The 24,727-nt window shown below is 47.3% G+C and overlaps 1 protein-coding gene across 1 annotated transcript; it reads right to left on the bottom strand.

The window, feature by feature from the left end:
• Positions 1–1,111: 1,111 nt before the first annotated feature.
• NWD1 (NACHT and WD repeat domain containing 1) lies at positions 1,112–23,464 on the bottom strand. The gene is made up of 18 exons (XM_088671371.1): positions 23,381–23,464; positions 23,050–23,160; positions 22,258–22,546; positions 19,054–20,236; positions 18,636–18,839; positions 17,453–17,615; positions 12,768–12,885; positions 11,846–12,013; positions 10,968–11,168; positions 9,795–9,917; positions 8,276–8,475; positions 6,778–7,056; positions 6,265–6,355; positions 5,536–5,690; positions 4,358–4,634; positions 3,026–3,046; positions 1,396–2,002; positions 1,112–1,115 (listed from the first exon to the last, which is right to left on the bottom strand). The coding sequence occupies exons 1-18, from the start codon at positions 23,462–23,464 to the stop codon at positions 1,112–1,114; spliced, it is 4,278 nt and encodes a 1,425-aa protein (XP_088527497.1).
• Between the last annotated feature and the right edge of the window lie 1,263 nt (positions 23,465–24,727).

Raw genomic sequence — 24,727 nt, 5'->3', positions numbered from 1 at the left:
TTTGTGCTCATGTCCTGCAAAGACAGCGTTGTTCACTGCCTTTGTTAGGAAATGTAGTTTGCAATAAAATAAAACAAAACAGAAATTGTACCGGGGAAAAGAGAGGCTATGCGATGTATCGGCTGCCAAATCTCGTGACTCCAAATGAAGTCACATAAATGCTAGATTATTGCCTTTGTTAACCCTCTTTAAAAGGGAGCGTGTGTGTTTCCTAGGTGGTGATAAAAGGGGTTATGACTCAGGGCCTGGTTGTTTCCCCGTTGTTTTGATGAGTTGGTGATGACAGACAAGCCATGATTTATGGAGCGCTTCGAAGGAGTCTTAGAAGCCAGAAAACCCTCCCTCGGGCTCAAGGGAGAGAAATGTATTGAATTGGACTCAAAATGCATAAATAATACTGTATTAGTATAATCAGCTAATAATATTGTATTAGTATTATTAGTATTATCAGCAATACAATATTGTATTAGTATTATCAGGGACCCAGGTGGCGCTGTGGTTAAACCACTGAGCCTAGGGCTTGCTGATCAGAAGGTCGGCGGTTCGAATCCCTGCAACGGGGTGAGCTCCCGCTGCTCGGTCCCAGCTCCTGCCAACCTAGCAGTTCGAAAGCACGTCAAAATGCAAGTAGATAAATAGGAACCGCTACAGCGGGAAGGTAAACGGCGTTTCCGTGCACTGCTCTGGTTTGCCAGAAGCGGCTTTGTCATGCTGGCCACATGACCTAATGCGAGATGAGCGCGCAACCCTAGAGTCGGTCACGACTGGACCTAATGGTCAGGGGTCCCTTTACCTTTTATTATCAGCTGAGGGCCTTCTGGCGGTTCCCTCCCTGCGAGAAGCGAGGTTACAGGGAACCAGGCACAGGGCCTTTTCGGTGGTGGCACCCACCCTGTGGAAATAAGCAACTATCTGACTTCTAGAAGACATCTAAAGGCAGCCTTGATTAGGGAAGTTTTTAATGTTTGATTCTATTTTTAATATTCTGTTGGGAGCTGCAGGATATGTATGTATGTATGTATGTATGTATGTATGTATGTATGTATGTATGTATGTATAAAATAAAATATAAAATATTTATTTATTTATTATTGGTTAAATCTGCAACACTTTATCTTTGGGGGCAAATAAACACACTCATTTTAGAACAATTTAGGCGATGGGTAGGCAAACTGAGGCCTGGGGGCTGGATCCAGCCCAATCGCCTTCTTAATAAGTCAGCCCGCGGGCGGTCCAGGAATCAGCGTGGTTTTTACATGGGTAGAATGTGTCCTTTTATTTCAAATGCATCTCTGGGTTATTTGTGGGGCATAGGAATTCGTTCATTATTATTTCTCCCCCCCCAAAAAAAATATAGTCCGGCCCCCCACAAGGTCTGAGGGACAGTGGACCAACCCCTGATTAGGCGATGGCGCAGGGCGGGATCCGGAGGGGAGGCGCACCTTTTGGAAAGACATCCTATGCTCCCAGCGGCACCGATCCACGTCCCAGAGGCACTGCAGAGAGTCGGCCGACCCGCTGAGCGCCCAGGCCTCCCCGTGGCTGGTCTGTAAGCATGTGATGCCACTGCTTCCGTGCGCTTCCAGGGCGAACACCTGGCCCCGGGGGCAGTGGTAGAGGAACAGCTGCCCGCCGGTCATGCCATAGAGCACCCGGTACCCGCCTAGCAGGGCCAGGCAGGAGATGCCGGCGCCCGGGATCTGGGTGTAGAAGGAGAAGGCCGGGCGGTCGATCAGGGGTCCCGGCTGCCCCCGACCCACGTCCAGCACCTGCACCAGGTCCTCGCAAGCCACGGCCACTTGCTCCTCGCTCCGGGCGAATGCCAGGGCGCAGACGGGCTTCCGGTTCTCTGCCGGAGGGATGCAGCCAACGTCCTGCAACGAGTCCAAGGGGAAGACCAGCACCGTCCCAGACGCCAGCCCCACAAAAACGAGGTTCCTCTGGGGGGCCACTTCCAGGCACCGCACGGCAGCCGAGGTGTCCAGCCTCTCACGTTCCTCTCCTGCGGGGGCACAGGTGTGTTTTTTAAAAAAATTAAAAATATTATTTTATTAATTTTCCAAAAAACTAAAAATAAAAACAGCAATACATATTCAAGCATAGAGAAAAAAAATAGAGCTGACTCCCCCCTATTCTCTTCCCTGGTTCCATTGTTTATCATCATATCGCATGTCCATTTTAAATTATAAAATCATTAAAATTACTTATTGTCCAGTCATGATGTCTTTACAAGCATTTTTTTTTAATGTCCTGCTAATGTATTAACCCGTGCACATTGTTTCTGTATATATACAATAATGTCCTTCCATTCTTCTTTAAAATTCCTTGTCATCTCTTCCTCTTAATTTCAAAGTCAATTTTGCCATTTCAGCATATTCCATTAATTTAACTTGCCGATCTTCTTTAGCTGGGACACCTTCTTCTTCCCAATGTTGTGCTTATAGTATTTGTGTGGCTGTCATTGCATACAGTAGTACCTCGGTTTATGAACACAATTGGTTCGGAAGTCTGTTCATAAACTGAAGCGTTCATAAACTGAAGCGAACTTTCCCATTGAAAGTAATGGAAAGTGAATTAATCCGTTCCAGATGGGTCCGCGGCGTTCGTAAACCGAAAATTCGCAAACCCAGGTGTTCATAAACCAAGGTTCCACTGTACTTCAAGAAGTCTTTTTGCAGTCTTGTTATATCCACTCCTGTAATACCTCGTAGGAAAGCTTCTGGTTTTTTAACCAACGTTATTTTAAGCATCTTCTTCAATGCATTATAAATCATTTCCCAATAATTCTTTCCAATTTTGCAATTCCACCACATGTGAAGAAATGTCCCTTCAGCTGATTTACATTTCCAACCCTTACTTTCTTCATTCTTCTACATTTTTGCTAATTTTACTGGAGTTAAGTACCATCTGTGCGTCATTTCCATATAGTTTTCTTTAATCGCCACACATGCAGTAAATTTTATTTCAGTCTTCCATAATTTCCCCCAATCTTTGGCCTCATTCCGCACGCCCAAATTAAACTCACCTTCCTCATCTTCTGAAGAGGCTAAAGAAGTTATGATAAAACGGGCTATAGACTTTGGGTACAATATTGAGTTTGAATCTCGGTCAAAATGATGGAATGAAAGTTTAAAATTTACTGCATGTACAGCCTGAAAAGAGAATGTAATAAAAATGATATAGAGGTGGTATTTGACACTGGTGAAGCTGGCCAAAATGTATGTTGGAAATGTAAAGAGAAAGACAGATTTTTTATCCTATGTGGTGGACTTGTGATAAAATTAAAGCATTTTGGGAGTTGATCTACAATGAGTTAAAATAGATGTTTAGATATACCTCCCACCTCCCCCCCAAAAAGAAGCGTTGTTGCTGGGTTTGACAGGAGAGGAAATGGAAAAGGTAGATGAAAGACTATTTATGTATGCAACAACTGCGGCAAGAACTTTATTAGCCCAAAGGTGGAAATTACAGGAATTACCAACGATTGAGGAGTCGGCAGACGAAGATGATGGACTATGCGGAGTTGGCCAAGCTGACCGGTAGAATCCAGAACCAAGACGACCAAAAACTTCAAAGAGACTGGTGTAAATTCATTTGGTATATGAATAATTATTGCAAAAAAAGTGAAGACACTAGAGGGATTGAAATAAACGCCGCAACCATGGGCGTACCCAGGATCAAAACTAGGGGGGGGCAAGGGGCGGGGCCAAGGCACGGAAGGGGAGGGGCCACAAAGTGGGCAGGAACGGCGAACTCGCGCTCCGCCAGGCTGTGCCCCTCCCTAGAAGCAGGGCTGGTGGGCGGAGGCGGAGCCCAGCCCAGCGGAGCGCGAGTTCAGCGTTCCCGCCCACCGCGCCACGCTCCCTGGTTCCCCGCCGCGCTTGGCCTTGCCTGAGGGCGCGCCGGGGAGCTGGAGGGAGGGTGCGGCGCGGCGCGGTGGGAATGGCGAACTCGCGCTCCGCCGGGCTGTGCTCCGCCTCTGCCCACCAGCCCTGCTTCTAGAGTAGGGCAGCTGCCCTATCTTGCCCCGTGGTGGGTACGCCCTTGGCCGCAACGATAAATCTTTAAAAACTTCTTAGACCAAAGAGACAGAGTTGGTTATGAGGATACAAAGGCCAGAAGTCGAAGATTTAAAGTGTGATACAAAGACTCGGAAATAATAATAATAATAATAATAATAATAATAATAATAATAATAATAATAAATAACCTGTTGGAGGGACGGAGGGAAGTCACAAGCTCAGCAGAGCAAAGAGTATATTTGTTTGTTCTTGGAATGTTGGAGGTACTGTGTTAAAAAGGAAATTGATAAAAAAAAATCCTATGCAACATAAATACCGTAAATAAATAAACTCACCTTCCTCCGCGTCCCAAAGGACCAGCTCGCAGCTCTCGAGGGACCGGGGAAAGCAAAAGTATTTTCCGCCACGGGAGAGCCCCACGCACTTCGTGTCGGCCATGCAAGGCGGCAACGGTTTGCACGCGGGGTCATCGCCGGGGTCCCAGACCCGGAGGTAAGGCGTGTGGAGAGAGGCGGACACCAGCAGGGCGCCGCAGAGAGTCAGGTGGGTGGCGGGTGCTCCTCGGTCCCCCCAGACGTCCCTCAGCCAGCCTCCCTGGGCCAGGCGCCAAACCTGGGGAGAGGAGCGGTACAGTCAAACCTTGGTTCTCAAATGGCTCTGTTTTTTAATGTTTCGGCTCCCGGGCGCCGAAAACCCGGCTCCTGAGATGATGAGTCTCTGGTTTACTAAAGAGGAAGAAGTTGAACCAGTAATGATACACTGGGCAAGAGATTTTGGCTCTAGTATACAGTTTTCATCATGGGGAAAGTTATGGAAAGAGGACTTGAAGTTAACAGCCTGCTGATGGTTGAAAGAAAATGATACGAAAATGATGTCCCGCTAGTATTTGACACCTAGTAAAATAGCGAAAATGTATAAAAGCAGCTCAAATGTGTGCTGGAAGTGTAAAAGGAAAGAGGGCATGTTTTATCGTATGATACAGTGCTACCTCGGTTTTCGAACGTCTCCGTTGACGAACGTTTCAGCTTTCGAATGCCGTAATCCGGGAAGTAAATGCTTCCGTTTTTTAATGTGCCTCGGAGGTCGAACGCCTTCCGCTGAGTGCATATGTTATTTTTCTCAATTTCTGTATTAAATTTGCAGGCTGCCCTTTGCGCCCCAGTTTCCAAATGTTTCGGAACTTGGTCTTCTGGAACGGATTAGGTTCCAAATAGGAGGGAGGTCCGTGAATGTCAACGGGTCTACTCTGAATACAAACCGTTTGCCTGCCATATCTAGACGTCTTTACTGCATTTGGTGGGGCTTACTTAATCATTTGTGGGTTCAGGATTGCCCCATTGCCCCCCCCCAGCCTAGAAGGCTGGCCCTTCTGCTCCTTTAAATCATAGGATCGTAGAGTTGGAAGGGGGTCCCCCAGCGGCCATCTAGTCCAACCCCCTGCAATGCCGGAAACTCGGCTAAAGCATCCCTGACAGATGGCCCCCCGACCTCTGCTTAAAAAGGAGAGCCTTACCCAGATGCACTCGCTCCGAGAGCTCGTGAACACAGTGGTGTTGTTGGCAGCGATGGCAGCTGCATATACGTCCTCATCGTGCAGCAAATCGGAGTTTAGGACTTGGTGGAAGCCTGTCGGGTCGGGCCGGAAGATTCGCACACGGCGCCCGAAGCCTGGAAGGCAAGCCAGAGCTTGGTTTGAACGAGGGTTCGGCCTTCGTTGGGAGGCAAGGCTCTGGCCACGGGGGAAGTGCCAGAAGGGACAAGAGTGCTTCTGAGGACGTGCAAAGGACTCCTCGCAGGTGGGTGCTTCCTAACATTACCCAGACAGACCCTGCTCTTGCTCTGTGAGTGACTGACAAGCACTCAGTTATTTCCACATCAATTTGCAATTTTTCATGGGGAGCCGCTGTGAAAATTCGTCACTGCCTTAACACGAATTTCCCCTCATTTGTCTTCAATTTTGCCGAATTTTCGCAAGGTCGTTCCCCCTCCTGCCAGAACACATTTGGGCGTGTTGTTTGCATTTTTATGCACGCTCCACCTCTGTCCGTGCCTTTGCGTGCGAGGGGCGCACCGTAACGCAATATTCGGAGAAGGGTGAATCTTGCAGACCCGACTCCGCTCTTTGTTTATTGGGGAAAGTGAGGATGAGGAAGTGTTGGGTGAATTTCAAGGTGCACCAAACACCCCTATATTCCTAAAAACAACCCGCTGCCTGGGGAGGCAGGATCTCAAGGAGCCAAACCTGCCGCAAGAAGAGACTCGTCTTCCGAAAGCGCCACGAAGCAGATTCTCTCTGGGAGCTTCTCCAATAGGCTCTTTCCCTCCGAGGAGACCTGTGGGGAGGAAGGCGGCCTCAGAGCGGCAGCCTTGGAGCAGAGCCAGGGGGGGCAGAGTCCCTCTGGCCCCATAACACGCATTCACTGGCCGCTGCTGCCAGTCAGCGCAGACTAATACTCTGATCAGGATGGGGCAATTCCTCTGACTCTGCAGGAGACGTCTTTAAACCAGCTCTTCTTTTTCCCCCCAGATTCATGAGATCTAGCGTCTTATTTTTTTTAGAGGGTGGGCTGTAGCTCAGTGGAAGAGGCCCTGCTTGGCAGGCAGAAGCCCCTAGATTCCAACCCCCCATGGCAGCAACTGCACTGCAAATTCACTGTAATCAGAATTTTATTATTTGCCGTTTTATTATTTGCCCACCCATTGGGCTGCATCACCCCAGCCCCTCCGCCCGTAACCCCTGCCCCGGAGCGGGCACCATCAGGAGGGTGCCTCCGCTGAATCCGGACAACATCCTGCCCATTTTCCGGAGCAAAGCGCCGCAGGTGGGGGCTCCCTCCTCTCGCAGCCCCCCAAGCGGCTGCCTGGAGAGGAGCTGCCCGCTGAGACTATCCCACAGGCAGACGCTGCAGCCCCCCGCCGACACCGTCGCCACCACCAGCCGCGGCACGAAGACGGCAGCGCACAGCCAGCCTCCCAGGGGCTCGGCCGGGATCCGGAAAGCGGGGGCCGCTGTGCCCAGGTGCCAGGCCTCCACCTGCAGGGAAGAGGGAGGGTCTGTTGAGTCTCTCTGGCTGGGCAACACACAGAGCATCTTCCATTGTGCAACAGGGTGGCATTGCAGAATAATTCGGACTCGCCGAGTGCCCCTGTTTTCTAAGGTCAGTCTAGGATTGACAGAAGCCGTTCCTGAACATTTCCCACTTTTCCTTAGGATATTTCATCAAATCATAGAATCCTAGAGTTGGAAGAGACCACAAGGGCCGTCCAGTCCAACCCCCTGTCGAGCAGGAAACACCATCAAAGCATTCTTGACATATGCCTGTCAAGCCTCTGCTTAAAGACCTCCAAAGAAGGAGACTCCACCACACTCCTTGGCAGCAAATCCCACTGCTGAACAGCTCTTACTGTCAGGAAGTTCTTCCTAATGTTTAGGTGGAATCTTCTTTCTTGAAGTTTGAATCCATTGCTCCGTGTCCGCTTCTCTGGAGCAGCAGAAAACAACCTTTCTCCCTCCTCTATATGACATTCTTTCATATATTTGAACATGGCTATCATTTCACCCCTTAACCTTCTATTCTCCAGGCTAAACATACCCAGCTCCCTAAGCCGTTCCTCATAAGGCAGCATCCATTTCTGAGAAAACAATTGCCCCCATTTTATCCTCACAACAACCCCGTGGTAGGGTGAGAGGCAGTGACTCGCACCCAAGGTTATTTATATGCCACCCATCTGACTCGGTTTCCCCAGCCACTCTGGGCAGCTCCCAACAGATTAAAAACAGAATAAAACATCAAATATTAAAAGCTTCCCTAAACGGGGCTGCCTTCAGATGTCTTCTAAAAGTCAGGTAGTTGTTTATTTCCTTGACCTCTGATGGGAGGGCGTTCCACAGGGCGGGCGCCACCACCGAGAAGTCCCTCTGCCTGGTTCCCTGCAACCTCGCTTCTTGCAGGGAGGGAATCGCCAGAAGGCTCTCGGAGCTGGGCCTCAGTGCACCCCGATTAAAGGTGCAGAAAATCAAACCAGCCATCAACTCTAACCCATAAATTGTATCATTTGGCATTGGAAAAATTGGCATTGTTAACCCTATTGCAATTTGGTATTGACATAACGAGGCTTTTATCGGATTGTTGTCATTGAAGTCCTTGCCGTCTTAAGGTTATTCAAACTAATGCTCTAAATTGTAGAACAGAAAATCTAATAAGATTCTTTTTTGTAAAAAGGAAAAAAAGTTAGAACGCCAGTCTACATACCTCTGAGCCAGACACCCAGTACACAATTTGGTGCTTCTCATCCACGCTGATCTGGCACCATTCCTGATCCCCCGCAGGGACGGTGGATGCAATGGCTTCCTCCTTGCCGGACTCCAGGCTCCAAAGTCGCAGGGTTCGATCCCGGGCAACCGAAATGGCACGGGTACCCTTGGCGAAGACCCTCAGGCACCTCACTTCGGCTGCAAAGAATTGGGGGAAGATTATTATTATTATTATTATTATTATTATTATTATTTATAAAAGCCAGGTCGTTGTTTATCTCCTTGACATCTGACGGGAGGGCGCCACCACCGAGAAGGCCCTCTGTCTGGTTCCCTGTAATTTCGTTTCTTGCAGGGAGGGAACCGCCAGAAGGCCCTCGGAGCTGGACCTCAATGCACCCCGATTAAAATTCACCATTAATTGCAGCTGCGGTATAAGGGCTTCTTCTTTTTTTTCTGACGGGGGTGGTCATTGGAATGATTATAAGATTATGGGAGGCGGAAGTTATGTCAATCCTCAAACCATCAACTCCAGCGCATAAATTGTATAATTTGGGAAGATTGCCAAATTGGCGGGGAAGTGAGAGGGCACCCAAAGGTCATCCAGCCCAACCCCCTGCAATGCAGAAATGCGGGGAGGTTGGTTGCTGCGGGAAACAGGGTAGAAAGGGTCAATATCCTTTCCATCCTGGGTGCTTAAATAGGAAGGACCGCGTCAGGAAGGACTTGAGTTGGAACCGGAAGACAGGAGAAATACCATCAAAGGAACAATGGCAAGAGAAGCTGATGAACTATGCAGAGCCTAAAGAAGCCAGATTATCCTACACCAGGGCCAGGGCCTTTTCAGTGGTGGCTCCGACCCTGTGGAATGCTCTGTCCCACAGGACTAAGGGCCCTGCAGGACTTGATCTCCTTCCACAGGGCCTGTAAGACAGAGCTATTCCACCTGGCCTTCAATTTGAATTAGCCTGATCCTCCATTCCTTTTTCCCTTCCCTTTTTTATGAAGAAACCCTTCTGGGTCCCCACATTAAAACTCTTCCCTGGTCTACATTGATGTTGTATTTTTTGCTGTTTTTGAGCTGTTTTTTAAAAAATCATTTTAATCAATGTTTTATATTTGTTGTTAGCCGCCCTGAGCCCCGTTTCTAACCCGGGAAGGGTGGGGTATAAATAAAAATTATTATTATTATTATTATTATTATTATTATTATTATTAAAGCTAACAGATAAACTACGTGAAAAAGACAACCGTGACTTTGAAAAAAATGGGAACCTTTTACTTCCTATTTGCAGAAACAACGACAAAATATAGAGTCATTGGCAGGATTTAAATAAACATTTGCAATTTTATTTATATATATATATAAAGAAACTTAATAGTACGATAATACAGAAGTGCATATATAAACAGCAGAATGCAATATGAGATGTAATAAACCAGGGATGGAAGTTGAGGGAAGTCAGCAGGGAAGGGGGGAATTCCTGGGGAAAAACCCCTTCCCTTCTGGTCCTCACCTGTGTGGCCGAGAAGGACATGGCACAGCGAGAAATCTTCTGTGTCCCACACCACGATGGAGCCGTCCGGGGAGCCGGCCAGCAGCATCTTCTGGTCAGGGCTGGCTTCCAGGACGGAGGTGCCTGCAAATTGTGGGGGGTGGGGAAGCAGGCACAGGTCAGAGGGGCTGCTGTGGTGTGGGTCACCTAGCCCCCCAGGCCCCGCGGGTCCAGCGGTCTGGGCTGGTGCAGAAAAAGAAGGGCTTTTTTTGTTTGTTTGTTTTGTTTTGGCAAAAACCTGCAGAAATCTCTGCCACAGAAGCTGGAGCTGGCACCAACTTGGGTGGTCAAATTCACAGAGGAGGGGGAGGCTATTGTTATAGGAATTCTAAGCTCAGATATATATAAAGGTAAAGGGACCCCTGACCATTAGGTCCAGTCGTGACCGACTCTGGGTTGAGTGCTCATCTCGCTTTATTGGCCGAGGGAGCTGGCGTACAGCTTCTGGGTCATGTGGCCAGCATGACAAAGCCGCTTCTGGCGAACCAGAGCAGCACACGGAAACGCCGTTTGCCTTCCCGCCGGAGTGGTGCCTATTTATCTACTTGCACTTTGACGTGCTTTCAAACTGCTAGGTGGGCAGGAGCTGGGACCGAACAATGGGAGCTCATCCCGTCGCGGGGATTCGAACCTCCGACCTTCTGATCGGCAAGCCCTAGGCTCCGTGGTTTAACCCACAATGCCACCCGCATCCCTGATCTCTCATATATATATATATATATATATATATATATATATATATATATATAAATAAATGCTCATAGGTGTACAAGGCAAACACATAGATAAGTATATAAACCACGTGTCTGAAATAGTACAGGAGAGCAATCCTGAAGCCATTTTGACTCTCCCAAATTGACCTCAACTATTTCTCTGCAAGGAGGAAGGAGATGGGAAAAGCTTTCTGATATGCCTGGGCAAGATGAAGCAGGACTTAGACCACGGCTTCGCAAACGTGGCTATTTTCATACTACAGTTCCCACTATCCCTGACCTCTAGGGAGGATGGGAGTCGTATTCCCAAAAACAGACCCAAGTTTGGGAAGCCTTGGCTTGGACTACTCCGGCCGCTGCCGCCGCCGCCCCAGGGCTCTCCCCAAATCGTGACCCAAGGGGTGCGAATGCCAAAGCCCACCTTTGGGGAATCCTGGCAGCGTCTTCCGCAGAGGCCCGTCTGGTGGGTACAGGAAGCCGGCGAGAGGGACGAGGGACGGATGGGGCCGCGAGCCAAGCCAGCTCCGGCATTGCTGGCACAGACCCGCAATCAGGCCGCCCGGGTATGAGGGCGCCAGCGACTCCAACCGGGCCAGCATCTCTGTGTAGACCACGTTTGGTTCTGGAGGGGCGAGGGACAATGCCGGATTGATGTATAAGCGAATCAAGCAATAGCTTAGGGGCTCCCCAGAAAACCTTAAGGGGAAAAAACCGGGATGTCCATTTCTAAAATAAAAGATAAAAAACAAATGAAATAAAACCTACACCCAGCAACCGTGTTTTGTGTTGTGTCGGCTCCTAGGGTGTAAGTCATGGGCCCCGCCTGCTAGCCTGCTCCCCAAATATCCCTGGTTTGCTCCTTTCTATATAGAGGGTGCCCACATTCTGCATGGACTGGTTGCAGGGCAACATGGGCAAATGGCTTGAGATACCTATGAGGTCCATCAATGACCATATAGCGTATATTTAACACGAAAAACCCTGGCAATTTGTTCCGGACAAAGGACAGCTGGACATAGAAAGGGCTCCATTACCTTCAGGAGCTGAGGGCTGCATCAAACCTCAATCCGGCCCTGGCGAAGGGACAGGGGAGGGTTACACACACACAGTGCTTATTATTTGCCCCGCACCTGCCTCTTATTCTGAGGAGCTCAACTCAGGCTCACCCTCCCCGTTTTATCCCCGCAGCAGCAACAACAACCCTGCGGAGTAGGCTGAGCTGAAAGGAAGGGATTTGTCCTCAAAGGCCAGGCAAGTGGAGGTTGTTTTAAGAGCAACAGCTCCTTCTGGGAGACACACCTATACAGCTCTCAGCATCGTCCACAACGCAATCCAGGAGGAGGAGGAGGCACTCCCGTACCAGACGCAGCTCTGGGCAGATGATGTGGGTCAGGCACAGGGAAAAGTCCGTGGCCAGGCTCTGCACGCCAGAGGAAGCCACCCTGCAGGAGATCCAGGCCATGTTCCCTGTCAGGGGAAGAGAGAAAGCACATTTCCTCCAACATTTCTCCCGTGATAATAGGGACGTCCTATTCCATCCCCTCCAACGTTTCTCCCGTGGAAATAGGGCCGTCCTATTCCATCCCCTCCAACGTTTCTCCCGTGAAAATAGGGACGTCCTATTCCATCCCCTCCAACGTTTCTCCCGTGGAAATAGGGCCGTCCTATTCCATCCCCTCCAACGTTTCTCCCGTGAAAATAGGGACGTCCTATTCCATCCCCTCCAACGTTTCTCCCGTGGAAATAGGGCCGTCCTATTCCATCCCCTCCAACGTTTCTCCCGTGGAAATAGGGCCGTCCTATTCCATCCCCTCCAACGTTTCTCCCGTGGAAATAGGGCCGTCCTATTCCATCCCCTCCAACGTTTCTCCCGTGAAGATAGGGACGTCCTATTCCATCCCCTCCAACGTTTCTCCCGTGGAAATAGGGCCGTCCTATTCCATCCCCTCCAACGTTTCTCCCGTGGAAATAGGGCCGTCCTATTCCATCCCCTCCAACGTTTCTCCCCTGAAAATAGGGATGTCCTATTCCATCCCCTCCAACATTTCTCCCATGAAAATAGGGACGTCCTATTCCACCCCCTCCAACATTTATCCCATGAAAATAGGGACGTCCTATTCCATCCCCTCCAACGTTTCTCCCCTGAAAAGAGGGACGTCCTATTCCATCCCCTCCAACGTTTCACCCCTGGAAAAGAGGGGCAGGAGCTTTTCCCACTCACCCAGAACATCTCGGCGCAGCTCCTCTATCCGTCCCCCGTGGAGCAGGTGGAATGGCTGTTCGCTCAGTTTCCTCCGGTTGGGAAGGTGGCTGGAGAACCACAACGGCTGTGGCGTCACCTAGACAGGAGGGAACCAAGACGGGGCTTTTTAAAATAAAAAATAATAATGAAATTATTAAATGAGAACCCTACATGAGAGGGTTCAGTATTCAACAAATGACAAAGATAAAAAAAGAGAAAGAGAAAAATATAATGGAAATGAATAAACAAATTAGGGATAAAGAAAAAGATTTAACGAAAGATCCCAAAAACGAGGAATTAAGACAACATGTGAAAAGATTACAAAACCACCTCTCAGAGATAGTAAACAGGGAAGTCCGAAATAAAATACTCTGGACGAAACAAAGATATTTTGAATCCGCCAACAAACCCGGAAAAATGCTAGCTTGGTTAATAAAGGAAAAACAGAATGACAGAATAATAAATAAAATAATGGAGGAAGATCTAGAAATTACGGATCCACAACAAATTAAGGAAAGATTTATAAATTATTACAAAGCACTCTACAAGGAGGAAGGGAAAGATGAGAAAGCAATACAGAACTATTTGGCCCAAAATAAATTACCAGAAATTAATGAGGTAGAATACCAACTTCTAAACGCTGAAATTCAGGAGGAGGAAATTAAAAATATGATTAAGAAAATGAAAGAAGGGAAATCGCCCGGTCCTGACGGAATCTCCGTCAAATACTATAAGATACTAGAAGAAGTGGTAACACCGAGATTAAAGGAAATAATGAATGGAATTTTGGAGAAAGGTTTATTACCAAGGTCCTGGCAAGAAGCACTAATAACGTTGATTCCCAAAGGAGATCCAAATGCGAAATTAATTAAGAACTTCAGACCAATATCTTTATTAAATATTGATTACAAGATATTTACTGGAATATTAGCAAATCGATTAAAGGGTGTATTAACTAGGATAATTGGAAAAGACCAAGCGGGTTTCCTTCCCGAGAGACAAATAAAGGATAACATCAGGGTAATTATTGATTTAATGGAATATTTAGACTTCAAACCAAGTATGGTGACAGCAATGCTGTTAGTTGACGCGGAGAAAGCCTTTGACCGTGTGTCTTGGGATTTTATGATAAACACCTGTGAAAATCTAAAACTGGGACAAAGGTTCTTAAGGGGAATCAAAGCAATTTACAGAGAACAAAGAGCAAGGTTAATCATAAATAATGAATTTACCGAAGAATTCAGCATAGAGAGGGGTACAAGACAGGGCTGCCCCTTGTCCCCCTTGTTATTCATCACAACCCTGGAGACCTTACTGATAGCAATTAGGGGAAACAAAGCAATTAAAGGAATAAAATCAGGAGCCTACTGCTTTAAAACTAAAGCTTTCGCTGACGATTTAATTATTATGACGGAAAATCCGGAGGAAGGAATTGTAACAGGAATGATTGAGATGGGGAAATTTGGGGAAGTATCAGGATTTAGGTTAAACAAAGATAAATCGAAAATGTTAACGAAAAATATGAGAGTAAAGGATCAAGAGAGATTGGAAAAATAACAGGGATTAAAATTGAAAAAAAAGTCAACTATCTAGGGATCCAGATAACTAACAAGAACACAAATTTATTGAAAGATAATTACATTGAGAAATGGAAAGAAGTAAAGAAAAAATTGGTAAAATGGAAATGTATGAACCTATCCATTTGGGGTAGGGTATCTATGATTAAGATGGTGATTCTCCCCCAAATTCTATTCCTGTTTCAAAACATTCCCATATTAATTGGAACCAAATATCTAAAAGAGTGGCAAAAAGACCTGACGGACTTCATTTGGCAGGGAAGAAAGGCAAGGATGAAAGCAGAGATATTAACGAATCCCAGAGAGATCGGGGGACTTGCCCTACCAGATTTGAAGAAATATTTCGAGGCAGCCTGCTGGACCTGGATAAAAGATTGGCTAACGTTAAAAAAATCGGATATTCTGGAACTAGAGGGTGTAAACAAGATCTTTGGGTGGCATGGTTACTTATTCTATGAAAAAGGAAAGAAAAACAAAGAATTTCAAAGTCATATCTTAAGGAGGGCCCTATGGGAGGTCTGGGAAAGAACTAAAGATAAAATTATAGACAGAACCCCCTGGTGGGCATCACCTGTGGAAGCTAATGCCACATTGAGATGCTATAAGAAAGAGGTCTGGCCTACGTATAGAGAAATTACCGAAAAGGCTAACGATAGTATCAAACTTAAAGAATATGCAGATCTTAAGAACAGAGGAATATCCTGGTTAGAATACTATCAATTAAAAGCCACATTTGAAAAAGATATAAAGGAAAGAGGATTTGGAGAAACAAAAACGAGATTTGAATCAGAAATTATTAATAGTAAGGGGGAAACCCTCTCAAAAATGTACAAACTTCTAAACGAGCAGGACTGGGAACAAGAAAGAAAGAACAAATACATGGAAAAATGGGAAAAAGATCTAGGTCATCAGATTGAATACAAAAAATGGAAAGAATTCTGGGATAAACAAATTTCACAGCCTGCTATGCTTTAAAAGAGAATTTTATGAAAATTCATTATAGGTGGTATTTAACGCCTGAAAGGATAGCCAAAATAAATAAGAATAGTAATGACAAATGCTGGAGGTGTGAGCAAACTACCGGAACGTTGTACCACATGTGGTGGTCATGCCCAGAAATTAAAACATTTTGGGAAATGATACACAGGGAAATTCAAGAATTAATTAAAGTTCCGTTTAGTAAGAAAGCAGAAGCCTATTTATTAGGAATTCTTAATAATGAAATACCTTCAGATAAGATCAATATATATCTTTATGCAGCAACAGCAGCAAGGATGACCATTGCTAAAACATGGAAGGAACCTAAGATACCTACGAGAGGGGAATGGATTGACAAACTTTGCGAATATTTAGAACTAGCAAAATTAACTGATCTGATTCGTAATAAACCTAGACACAAAATTAAGGAACAGTGGGAGTGCTTAAATGATTATTTAAATAAAATAGGATTGGGCAACAGAACATGGCTATGTTTAGAATAACTGTGTATGAATTTGAAGACTTCTGTTTTGTTAACAGAAGTTAGTGTATTGTATTAAGAGGACAAGATATAGAAGTATAGAAGATTGAAATTCTGTGCAAAGCGCGGTGGAAGTTATAGAAGATGTTATGTAATTAAGTGCCTAAGATATGACTGTTGAATCAGTCAACTGGGGCTTGCCTCCCTCTTTTCTTTGTCTGTTCCCCCCCCCCCTTTTTTTCTTTTCTTTCTTTCCTCTTTTTTCTCCTTTTCTTTCTTTTTATTCGTTACCATTATTATTATTCCTTCTTTTCCCTTTTCTCTTTCTCCATTGCTTCTCTCCTTTCCGATGCAATTGCTAAGCATTAGTTCTTTTGGGATTTTAACTTTAGGAAAATGCTAATAGGAGAAATAAAGATATAGATTTGTTTGTATTATGTAACTGACGGATGTGCAGGAATGTAAGTGTATTGTTTTTTTGTGTGTGACTATTCTATGTTATTCTTTGTTATATAAATAAATAAATAAAAATAAAATAAAAAATAAATGAAATGAAATGGAAAATAAAGGATACAAAAAGAATGTCACTGTGAGATTATTGATAGCCAAGAACTGGAAGACACAAGAACTGTGGAAGAATGGCAGGTGAAGATGTTGGACTTTATGGAACTTGTTGAACTGACCGGGAGACTGTGTGACCAGAAAGAAGAAACGGTGGAAGAAGATTGGAAGAAATTTAAAATATATTTTAAAAAAATATTGCAATATTTGAGATTATGGATTATATTTGGAAGTTGTTATAGGCTGTAGGTGTAGAAGTAATGGATAGCAAATAAGTAAAATTTATAGAAATGAATTAAATAGATAATGTAAGAAATGAGATAAGGATAAGAGATACAGTGTTGTAAAAATATGATTTAGAAATTACTAAAGATGATAAATTGTGAAGCTCAGAAAGGGGGACTTGAGAAAGTCACCCCACAATGTTAAGAAAAGATTGATAATTAAGAAATTTTAGTTTTGTTTTTGTTCTATTGTTTATTTGTTAGTGTTTAGCGTGTTGTATTATGTTTTCATTTGTTTATGTTGTGTTATTATAAAATTAATAATTTTTTTTGAAAAAAAGGATAAAAAATAATGAAATTATTAAATGGAATGAAAAATAAAGAATAACAAGTAATGAAATGAAAATTAAAGAATAAAAAAGAATGAAATGAAATGAAAGGATGTCATGTAGAGGAGGGAGAAAGGTTGTTTTCTGCTGCTCCAGAGAAGCGGACACGGAGCAATGGATTCAAACTACAAGAAGGAAGATTCCACCTAAACATTAGGAAGAACTTCCTGACAGTAAGAGCTGTTCGGCAGTGGAATTTGCTACCAAGGAGTGTAGTGGAGTCTCCTTCTTTGGAGGTCTTTAAGCAGAGGCTTGACAGGCATATGTCAAGAATGCTTTGATGGTGTTTCCTGCTCGGCAGGGGGTTGGACTGGATGGCCCTTGTGGTGTCTTCCAACTCTAGGATTCTATGAAATGAAATGAAACCCCGCTTCGTCCGGCCACCAAGGGAAAGCCCCCTGGCGTCTCCCCCCGCCGCCCCCCCTGGCAGCTCTCGGGGTCCCCAGAGCTTCACCTTCCTGTCAACGCTCACAGGCTTGGCGGACGAGGGCAGCATGACGGGCTTCTTCGCCCCCCAACTCCAGGTCCCCCGGAAGAAGTCGGCCAAGAGCAGGTGGCGTCGGACACGGTCCTCTGGCCGGGGCAGGTAGCGTTCCTCCACCACGGCCAAAAACTCCCTGGGCAGAGGAAGGAGGGATGGGGAGATGCTCAGGCCAAGCCTCGGACCGTGGGGCTTTGGATGGCCAGCGGGGTTTCACGCTCAGGGGGAGTCCAGAGCCCCACCTCGAGATGCAGTTCGGGGGAGGCCGAACCTGGTACCTCCTAAGCTCTGCCCCCCACCCCCCACCCAGGAGCTACATCCCCCTAAAAGCAAAACCAAGGGGCTAGTCCTCATGGACTGGTTGAAAGAAGGACGTAAGAATTCACCTGATCCCCAGGCAGACCATTTGTCTGTCTAGCCATCACTTAACAGCTCTCTCTCTCTTTCTCCAATTAAGTACACACACACACACAGTATACTTTTCCGTGTAAAAGACTAGATTTTTGTACTAAAAAATAATGTTAAAAAGGGTGGGTAGTCTTATACACGGGGGCAATCTCCCCCCATTTTCTCAATTCGGAGCCCCCCAAAATAGGGGGCATACGCATACGCCTAAACATTTTTGTGAATCTTTCTGCTTTTGTCCATCTGCTGTATTTATTTCCCCCGATTTGAAGTATAAAATGGCAGAATCAGAGTGCCCCTAAACATTTTTTTAAAGAAAAAAAAAGCACTGATTAAATTTTTATAGCCTACCCACAAACTAATCAGGCAGAGTAAACCCTCTTTTTATCTGTCTATAATAATCGCGAATTAAAATGTTTCCCTCCGATACCTCTTGGTAAGAGCTTTGCCTGAGAAAAAGCTTACCTTACTCCATATATATATATATATATATATATATATATATATATATATATATATATATATATCCTTGTTCTTATACATGATATCTTCTCCAATATCACTTCCAGACTCAGTTGAGATGCCCAGCCATACCTGGAGGTGCCCAGAATGTCACCTGGAACATTCTGCATGCCAAGCAGGTGTCCTGCGCCCAAATGCGGGCTTTGCCCTTTCGTGGATGAACTGGGACCCTATTTCAGTACACCTTGGCAGCCCCGAAAGGAGGGGAGGAAGAGGAGTGACCCCTGACCTGTGGAGGAAGCCCATCAGCATGAAGCCATCGGACCACTTCTCCTCCAGCTCCGGGTTCAAATCCCGGCGCAGGCGGGACCACAGCAAGGGCGGCAGGCGGAGGACCCCTTTGCCTGGCGGAGAGTGTGACCGGTAGACCTCTGAGAGGACCTCGTTGTCGAGGGACAGGACATCCTTCATCTCTGCTTCGGAGAGGCCGTTCCTGCACAAAAAAAACCAAAAAAGGGTAGGAAATTGGGCAGAGGAACTCCCCGACACCAGCTTTGCCTCCCTCCCAGGGTTGCTGTTTGTTTTTTTAGTATATATAAAAGTCTTGGTTTGGTTAAGAAAGGGGAAAGATATGAAGTTTGGTATGTTCCCCTATAAACCTCAATCAAATTGACACTAAAAAAAAGCACACATACAACGGTCCTCACCGGGTGCAAGCGAGGTAGCCGAGGGCATTCGCCACCAACACGGAGCCGTGTGCTTCCTCCAAGCGCCCGCAAAGTCGGTGTATGGCCTCCGAGGCTGTGAGTGGGACCGCCAGGGACAGAAGCGGGGCATACGAAGCCCACCGGCCAGCCTCGGCGAGGGCGAGGGACAGCGGCAGCGCCTGCCCGCCAGCAGAGAAACTTTGCTGGAAAAGGGCCTGCTGTTCTGGCTGGAGGGTACGCCCCACGGATGCCAAGCCGTCAGCCAGAGCTTTGCCAGCCTCCTTGGCAGAGAGAGGGGCCACCACGAAGGGGTCCCCACCGAAAGCCCCGCCACTGCCACCCTTGTCCCGGGCAGAGACGACCAGCTGCACCCCAGGAGGGCAGACCGCCGGCAGCCAGGCGGTGCCCAGACTCTCTGTGGCATCGAGGATCAAGACCAGAGGCTGAGAGGCCTGGCGGGAGGCCGAGAGGAGAACATGGTGGAAGCACTGGAGAGGGTCCCCGGTGCCTGGCGGGCACAGCCCCAGCGCCAGGCAAACCTGCTGGCAGAGGCTGGCGAGGAGGGCATTGCACCCAGAGCTGGCCTGAGATGCCCCCAGCAGCCGGAAAACCACCACCGCCTCGGGTCCCAGGGCCTGACAAGCCGCCCCCCGCAGGTGGCACAGCAGAACGGTCTTGCCACAGCCCGGCGGCCCCTGGACCACGAGGGGAGGGTGGCACTGTGGCAGACTGTCCCTCAGGCGTTGGCAGAGGGAGTCCACCAGTTCTGGTCGCCAGCACGGGCTGTGGCTCCGCTCCCGGGCCAGGGCGGCGTGGTGGCCGAGTTCCTGGAGCAGGCGTCCCCCACCGGGGCGCCCTTCTCGTGTCCGCAGGCCCCGGAGCGCTTGGTAGTTGGCGACCGCCACAAATTGGTCGCACAGCTCCTTGAGGTGTTTCGGCTGCGGCTTGGGGCGGAGGGCGCCGGGGGCCGCGTCTCGGGGCACCCGGTGGACCCTGAGCAAACTGGGGCAGGCGCTGGTGATGGTGCCCTTCAGGTCCTCCAGCATCTGACGGGCATCCTCGCCCTCTTCCTCGCCCTCTTCCTCATCCGAGGAGGTCTCGATTACTTGGAGGAAGACCACCGCAGCCCCTTCGTCCTCCGGCCCCGAGCCCAAGAGGCGTGCCTCAATTTCCCGGTGCGTATCTGGAAAAGAGGGCGAGCCTGTGAGGAGAAGCAGCAGCAGCCGCCCGGGGAGGGAGCGGAAGGTGTGTGCCCGTCAAGGGTCCCAATTTCCCCGGGGCAGCCCTGGAATCACAAATGCCCAATCGGCCCAAACAAAGGTTTCAAAAAGAATGGGCAAAATGCAGAGAACGTCTTGCAAAGCAGGGCCCTCAAATTGACACTCGGGCTTGTTTCGATTCACTTTTGCAAAATATATTACGGCACTTAAATTGAAAACAGAAAGGGAAAGGGGTCATCGCGGATTAAGAAGGAGACCGTTTGCTAAAAATGGAAAGAGATCCGTGTTGAGAATGAAGGAAGTCAATTGGAAGAGAAGGAGAAGCGAAATATGAGTGTGTGTGTATTATTATTATTATTTGTTCTGTATAAGTTTCCGTACGGAACTATGTTTTACTTGTATTTCTTCATTTTTCGTTTTTTCCCCTTTTGGTTGTGTGTTAGTAGTTCTGTGTTTAGTTTTGTGTGTGTGTGTGTGTGTGTGTGTGTGTGTGTGTGTGTGTGTGTGCTGTAAAATTCAAAATAAAATTAAATAATGGGTAGAATTACAAAAGCCGTACCGGCTTCTGATTCGAACCCAGAACACCCCTATCTCCCACCCCCCACCCCGTGGCACTGGAGCTGAGCTTGGGGAGGAGGGTGAGCCGGCACTTGTCCCGAGCGACGGCAGTGACAGGGAGTCTAAATTTATTTTAAAAGGGATTACAATTCATAGATGATAGATAGATAGATAGATAGATAGATAGATAGATAGATAGATAGATAGATAGATAGATCCGTTCCGGAATACCGCCCGACTTCTGAAAACGTTCGAAAACCGAGGATCAACGGGCGGGCGGCAAAATCCGTGGTTGGGAAAAAGCGCAGCGGAAAAGCTGTTTGACTTCTGAGGCGCGTTCGGAAATGAAAGCAGCTACCGTATTTTCCTGTCTTTAAGACGCCCCCATGTATAAGACAGCCTCTATTTTGGGGGGACTCCAAATTAAGAAAATGTTGAGCTTTCTCTGCTTGCGGCTGCAACCATTCGCTTAACCCCCCCCCCTACACTACCCATGTATAAGATGAGGGCTAATTTTAAAGATTCCCAGGTTTTCGGCATTCGGGTTCCAAATTGTTCGGGTTCCGAGACGCTCGAGAACCGCTGTATTCGGCTTTTTGTACTTTACCTGCTTTGTTTTAATTCGTGTAACATTTTGTTGTGTTTTCATATATGTTGGGACAACCCAGTCAGATGGGTTGTGTATAATAATAATAATAATAATAATAATAATAATAATAATAATTTATTCATTTGGTTTTCCAGATTAAATTTTACAATCACATGTCCAACAACATAAAAACACGAAATCTCCTGGACTTCCCTCTTGTCAATAATTCCCTCCCACATTTTTTATGATCATCCAAAATCTTTTACCTATCTAGTGTGTCCAAAATCCACCATTAAACTACTAATGATTTTAGCTATTTACAATGGTTTTTAAGGTAAATTATAAATTCCCCCGGTGCTTTCTTTTCCTGGGGGTAACGCAGGGGTACGCATACCCCTAAATATTTTGTAAATCTAAGTTTGGCCTCGTTGAGGGGCAGTATTTCAATATGAGTAGGAAAATGAGACATTTTCTAAAGAAAAAAAGCACTGAATTTTCCCCAATCCTTATAAAAACTTTGGTTTTCCTGATTCCTGATTCTTCTGATCGTTTTTGCTTTTTCGGCATAAATCCATCAGCTTGATCTGCCATTCATATCTGGTAAGGACTTTATCTTCTTAACAATAATAATAATAATAATAATAATAATAATAATAATAATAATAATCCCATTCTCCCTGCCGTAACTGAGTTCTGGCTGAAAAAAAGCCGTGTATATAATCTATGATTATTACTACTGTATTATTAAATATATTAGTAATCGTGATAATAAAACGATGCATCAAATTAGAGGGGGGGGGATTTCCTCGCAGAAACGGGCCAGCCTCCGAAACACACCTGATTTGTGGTAGCGCAGTCGCTGATACTGGCCAATCAGCCCCTTCCTCTCCGCCTCCTGGGCCGCTCTGCGTAGGGCCAGGACCAAACTCTGCTCCGCGCCGTGGGGCAGGGGACGTTGGAGGGCGTGCACCGGAGGGATGGCGTTCTCATCCTTCAGGTACCACTGGGTCAGCATCTGCAAAGCCTGCGGCTCCTCCTGCCGCAACTGGGCCGCCAGGGCCTCAAATTCCTCCTCCCCGATGGTCGCGGGGGCCAGGCAGGGGCCGTAGCGGCTCCCGAGGAGAGCCTGGGGCGGGCGGGCGAGAGAGAGTGGGGGTCAAAGAGGGTCCCATCTAAGCCCAGCCTCCTCCCCTCATGAGCCCCTAAGCCGGAGGTGAGAGCGAGGGCCCGTTTTTGGCTCTCCACCCTTTCTAAGGTAGAGTGCTCCTGTCCAGGGAGGCTCCATTTAGGAATCCTAGGAACCTGGATCAGGCCAAAGAGGGGCCCATCTAAGTCCAGCCTCCTGCCCTCACAAGTCCCCAAGCAGGAGGTGAGATCAATGGCCTGCTTTTGCTCTCCACCCTTTCTAAGGTAGACTGCTCCTGCCCACGGAGGCTCCACTGAGGAATTCTAGGAAACTCAGAAGAGCCCTGCAGCAGCCAAAGAGCAGGATTCGAACCCAGAGAGCCCTCTCTCCAGCGACTGGCCTCCGACCATGGGGGGGGGCTCAGAGATTCTTGTGAGAACCCCCTCCCCAGCCCCATAGCACCCATAGCAGCCGCCCTTGACCCCCGGGAAGCCGGCACTCACCACAAAGCTGGGCCCCACCGAGAGCTCCTGGCAGCGCCGAATCTCTTCCAGAAAGAGGGGCTCTTGGCCAGCGCCCGTGGCGTCCTGGACGCCCCATCTCAAATCAATGACCTGGACCAGTTTCGGGGCGGGGGGGGGGAGTTAGCAAGTTTGGAGGCAGGGGAAGGAATACAGTTCCCAGGATTCTCAATGTGCTCCAAATGTGCGCCCGAAGGATGGATTCCCCCCACCCCCCAGTCCTGTGTTCGAAAGACTCCTTCTGCTCAAAGAGGTGCGTTCAGCTGGCGCTGAGCTGGGAGAGGGGCGTTTTTTTTTGAGGAGGGGTCCTCACCTCAAACATCAAGCCGTGTTTCTGGCAAAAGGCCTGGAGCTCGGGGTACGCTGTCTCCATCAGAGCCTCTCTTTCTGCCTCCATGTCTGTAACCGAAGAATCGGAGAAGGAGGGGCTCTTGTGCTGCTAGTTCTCTGCTTGCAAGCCCCCCCCATTTATTTATTTCACTCGAAGGCAGCCCACGTGCTTCTCCCCACAACGACCCTGCAAGGCAGGTCGAGCCAAGGGGGGCAGCGGCCGCCCCACAACAGGTCACACACCCAAGGAGAATTTCATGCTGGCCAAGTGGCAGGACTCGAACCCTGCTCTCTCTCCTTTTGAAAAATAAAAATAAAAATTATTTATTTGGTTTTCCCAGTTGAAGTTTTACAACCAGGTATCCAACATCTCTATAAATAAAAATGTAAATGTCTGTTTGTACATAACCAAAAATCTCCAAAAGTGCTTGACCGATTGCCTTGAAATTTTGACACAACGTTGCATGCGGATATTGCATATACTTAGATTATATAGATGTCACACCTGTGACAGGTAAAAACATGATTTTGTGGGAAAACAGCACCATCTGTTGGACGTCAAAGCAACGGACACTATAGTACAGGGTCCCCAAACTAAGGCCCGGGGGCCGGATGCGGCCCAATCGCCTTCTCAATCCGGCCCATGGATGGTCCGGGAATCAGCATGTTTTTACATGAGTAGAATGTGTCCTTTTATTTAAAATGCATCTCTGGGTTATTTGTGGGGCATAGGAATTCATTCATGTTTTTTTCCCCAAAATGCAGTCTGGCCCCCCACAAGGTCTGAGGGACAGTGGACCGGCCCCCTGCTGAAAAAGTTTGCTGACCCCTGCTATAGTACATTATTTACTCCCAGGATGCCGCGGGGGAAATAAGGACAGCAAATGGACAAAAATTCAAAGATTCACAAAATGTTTAGGGGTATGCGTCCCCCTGCGTCCCCCCCCCCCGAAAAAAGCACTGCCTATTGTTAATCATTTCCTCCTGCATTTTTTATAAAAATAATAAACCACTGGTCCTGTTAGCTAGGGATCATGGGAGTTGTAGGCCAAAACATCTGGAGGGCCACAGTTTGGGGATGCCTGATCCAAACCCTTTTACATCCCCATTAGATCCAACAATTCACCATTAAATTACAAACTCTCTCTCTCTCTCTCCCTCTCCTTTTTTTCCAGGCCCTGACACTCTAACCACTGTGTCGCACTGCCCCGCAGCGCTTTTCTCCCCCTAAGCCACCTTCAATTTGTTTTTGTTTTTGTTTATTTGCAACATACATAGTGCAGACACACAAAAGAAAATAGGATGACACAAACAATAAATAAACAAAACA

The sequence above is a fragment of the Zootoca vivipara genome, chromosome 6, assembly GCF_965207765.1.
Source record: "Zootoca vivipara chromosome 6, rZooViv2.hap1.1, whole genome shotgun sequence".
Lineage (NCBI taxonomy): Eukaryota > Metazoa > Chordata > Lepidosauria > Squamata > Lacertidae > Zootoca > Zootoca vivipara.
This window is presented reverse-complemented; position numbering and strand designations above follow the sequence as displayed.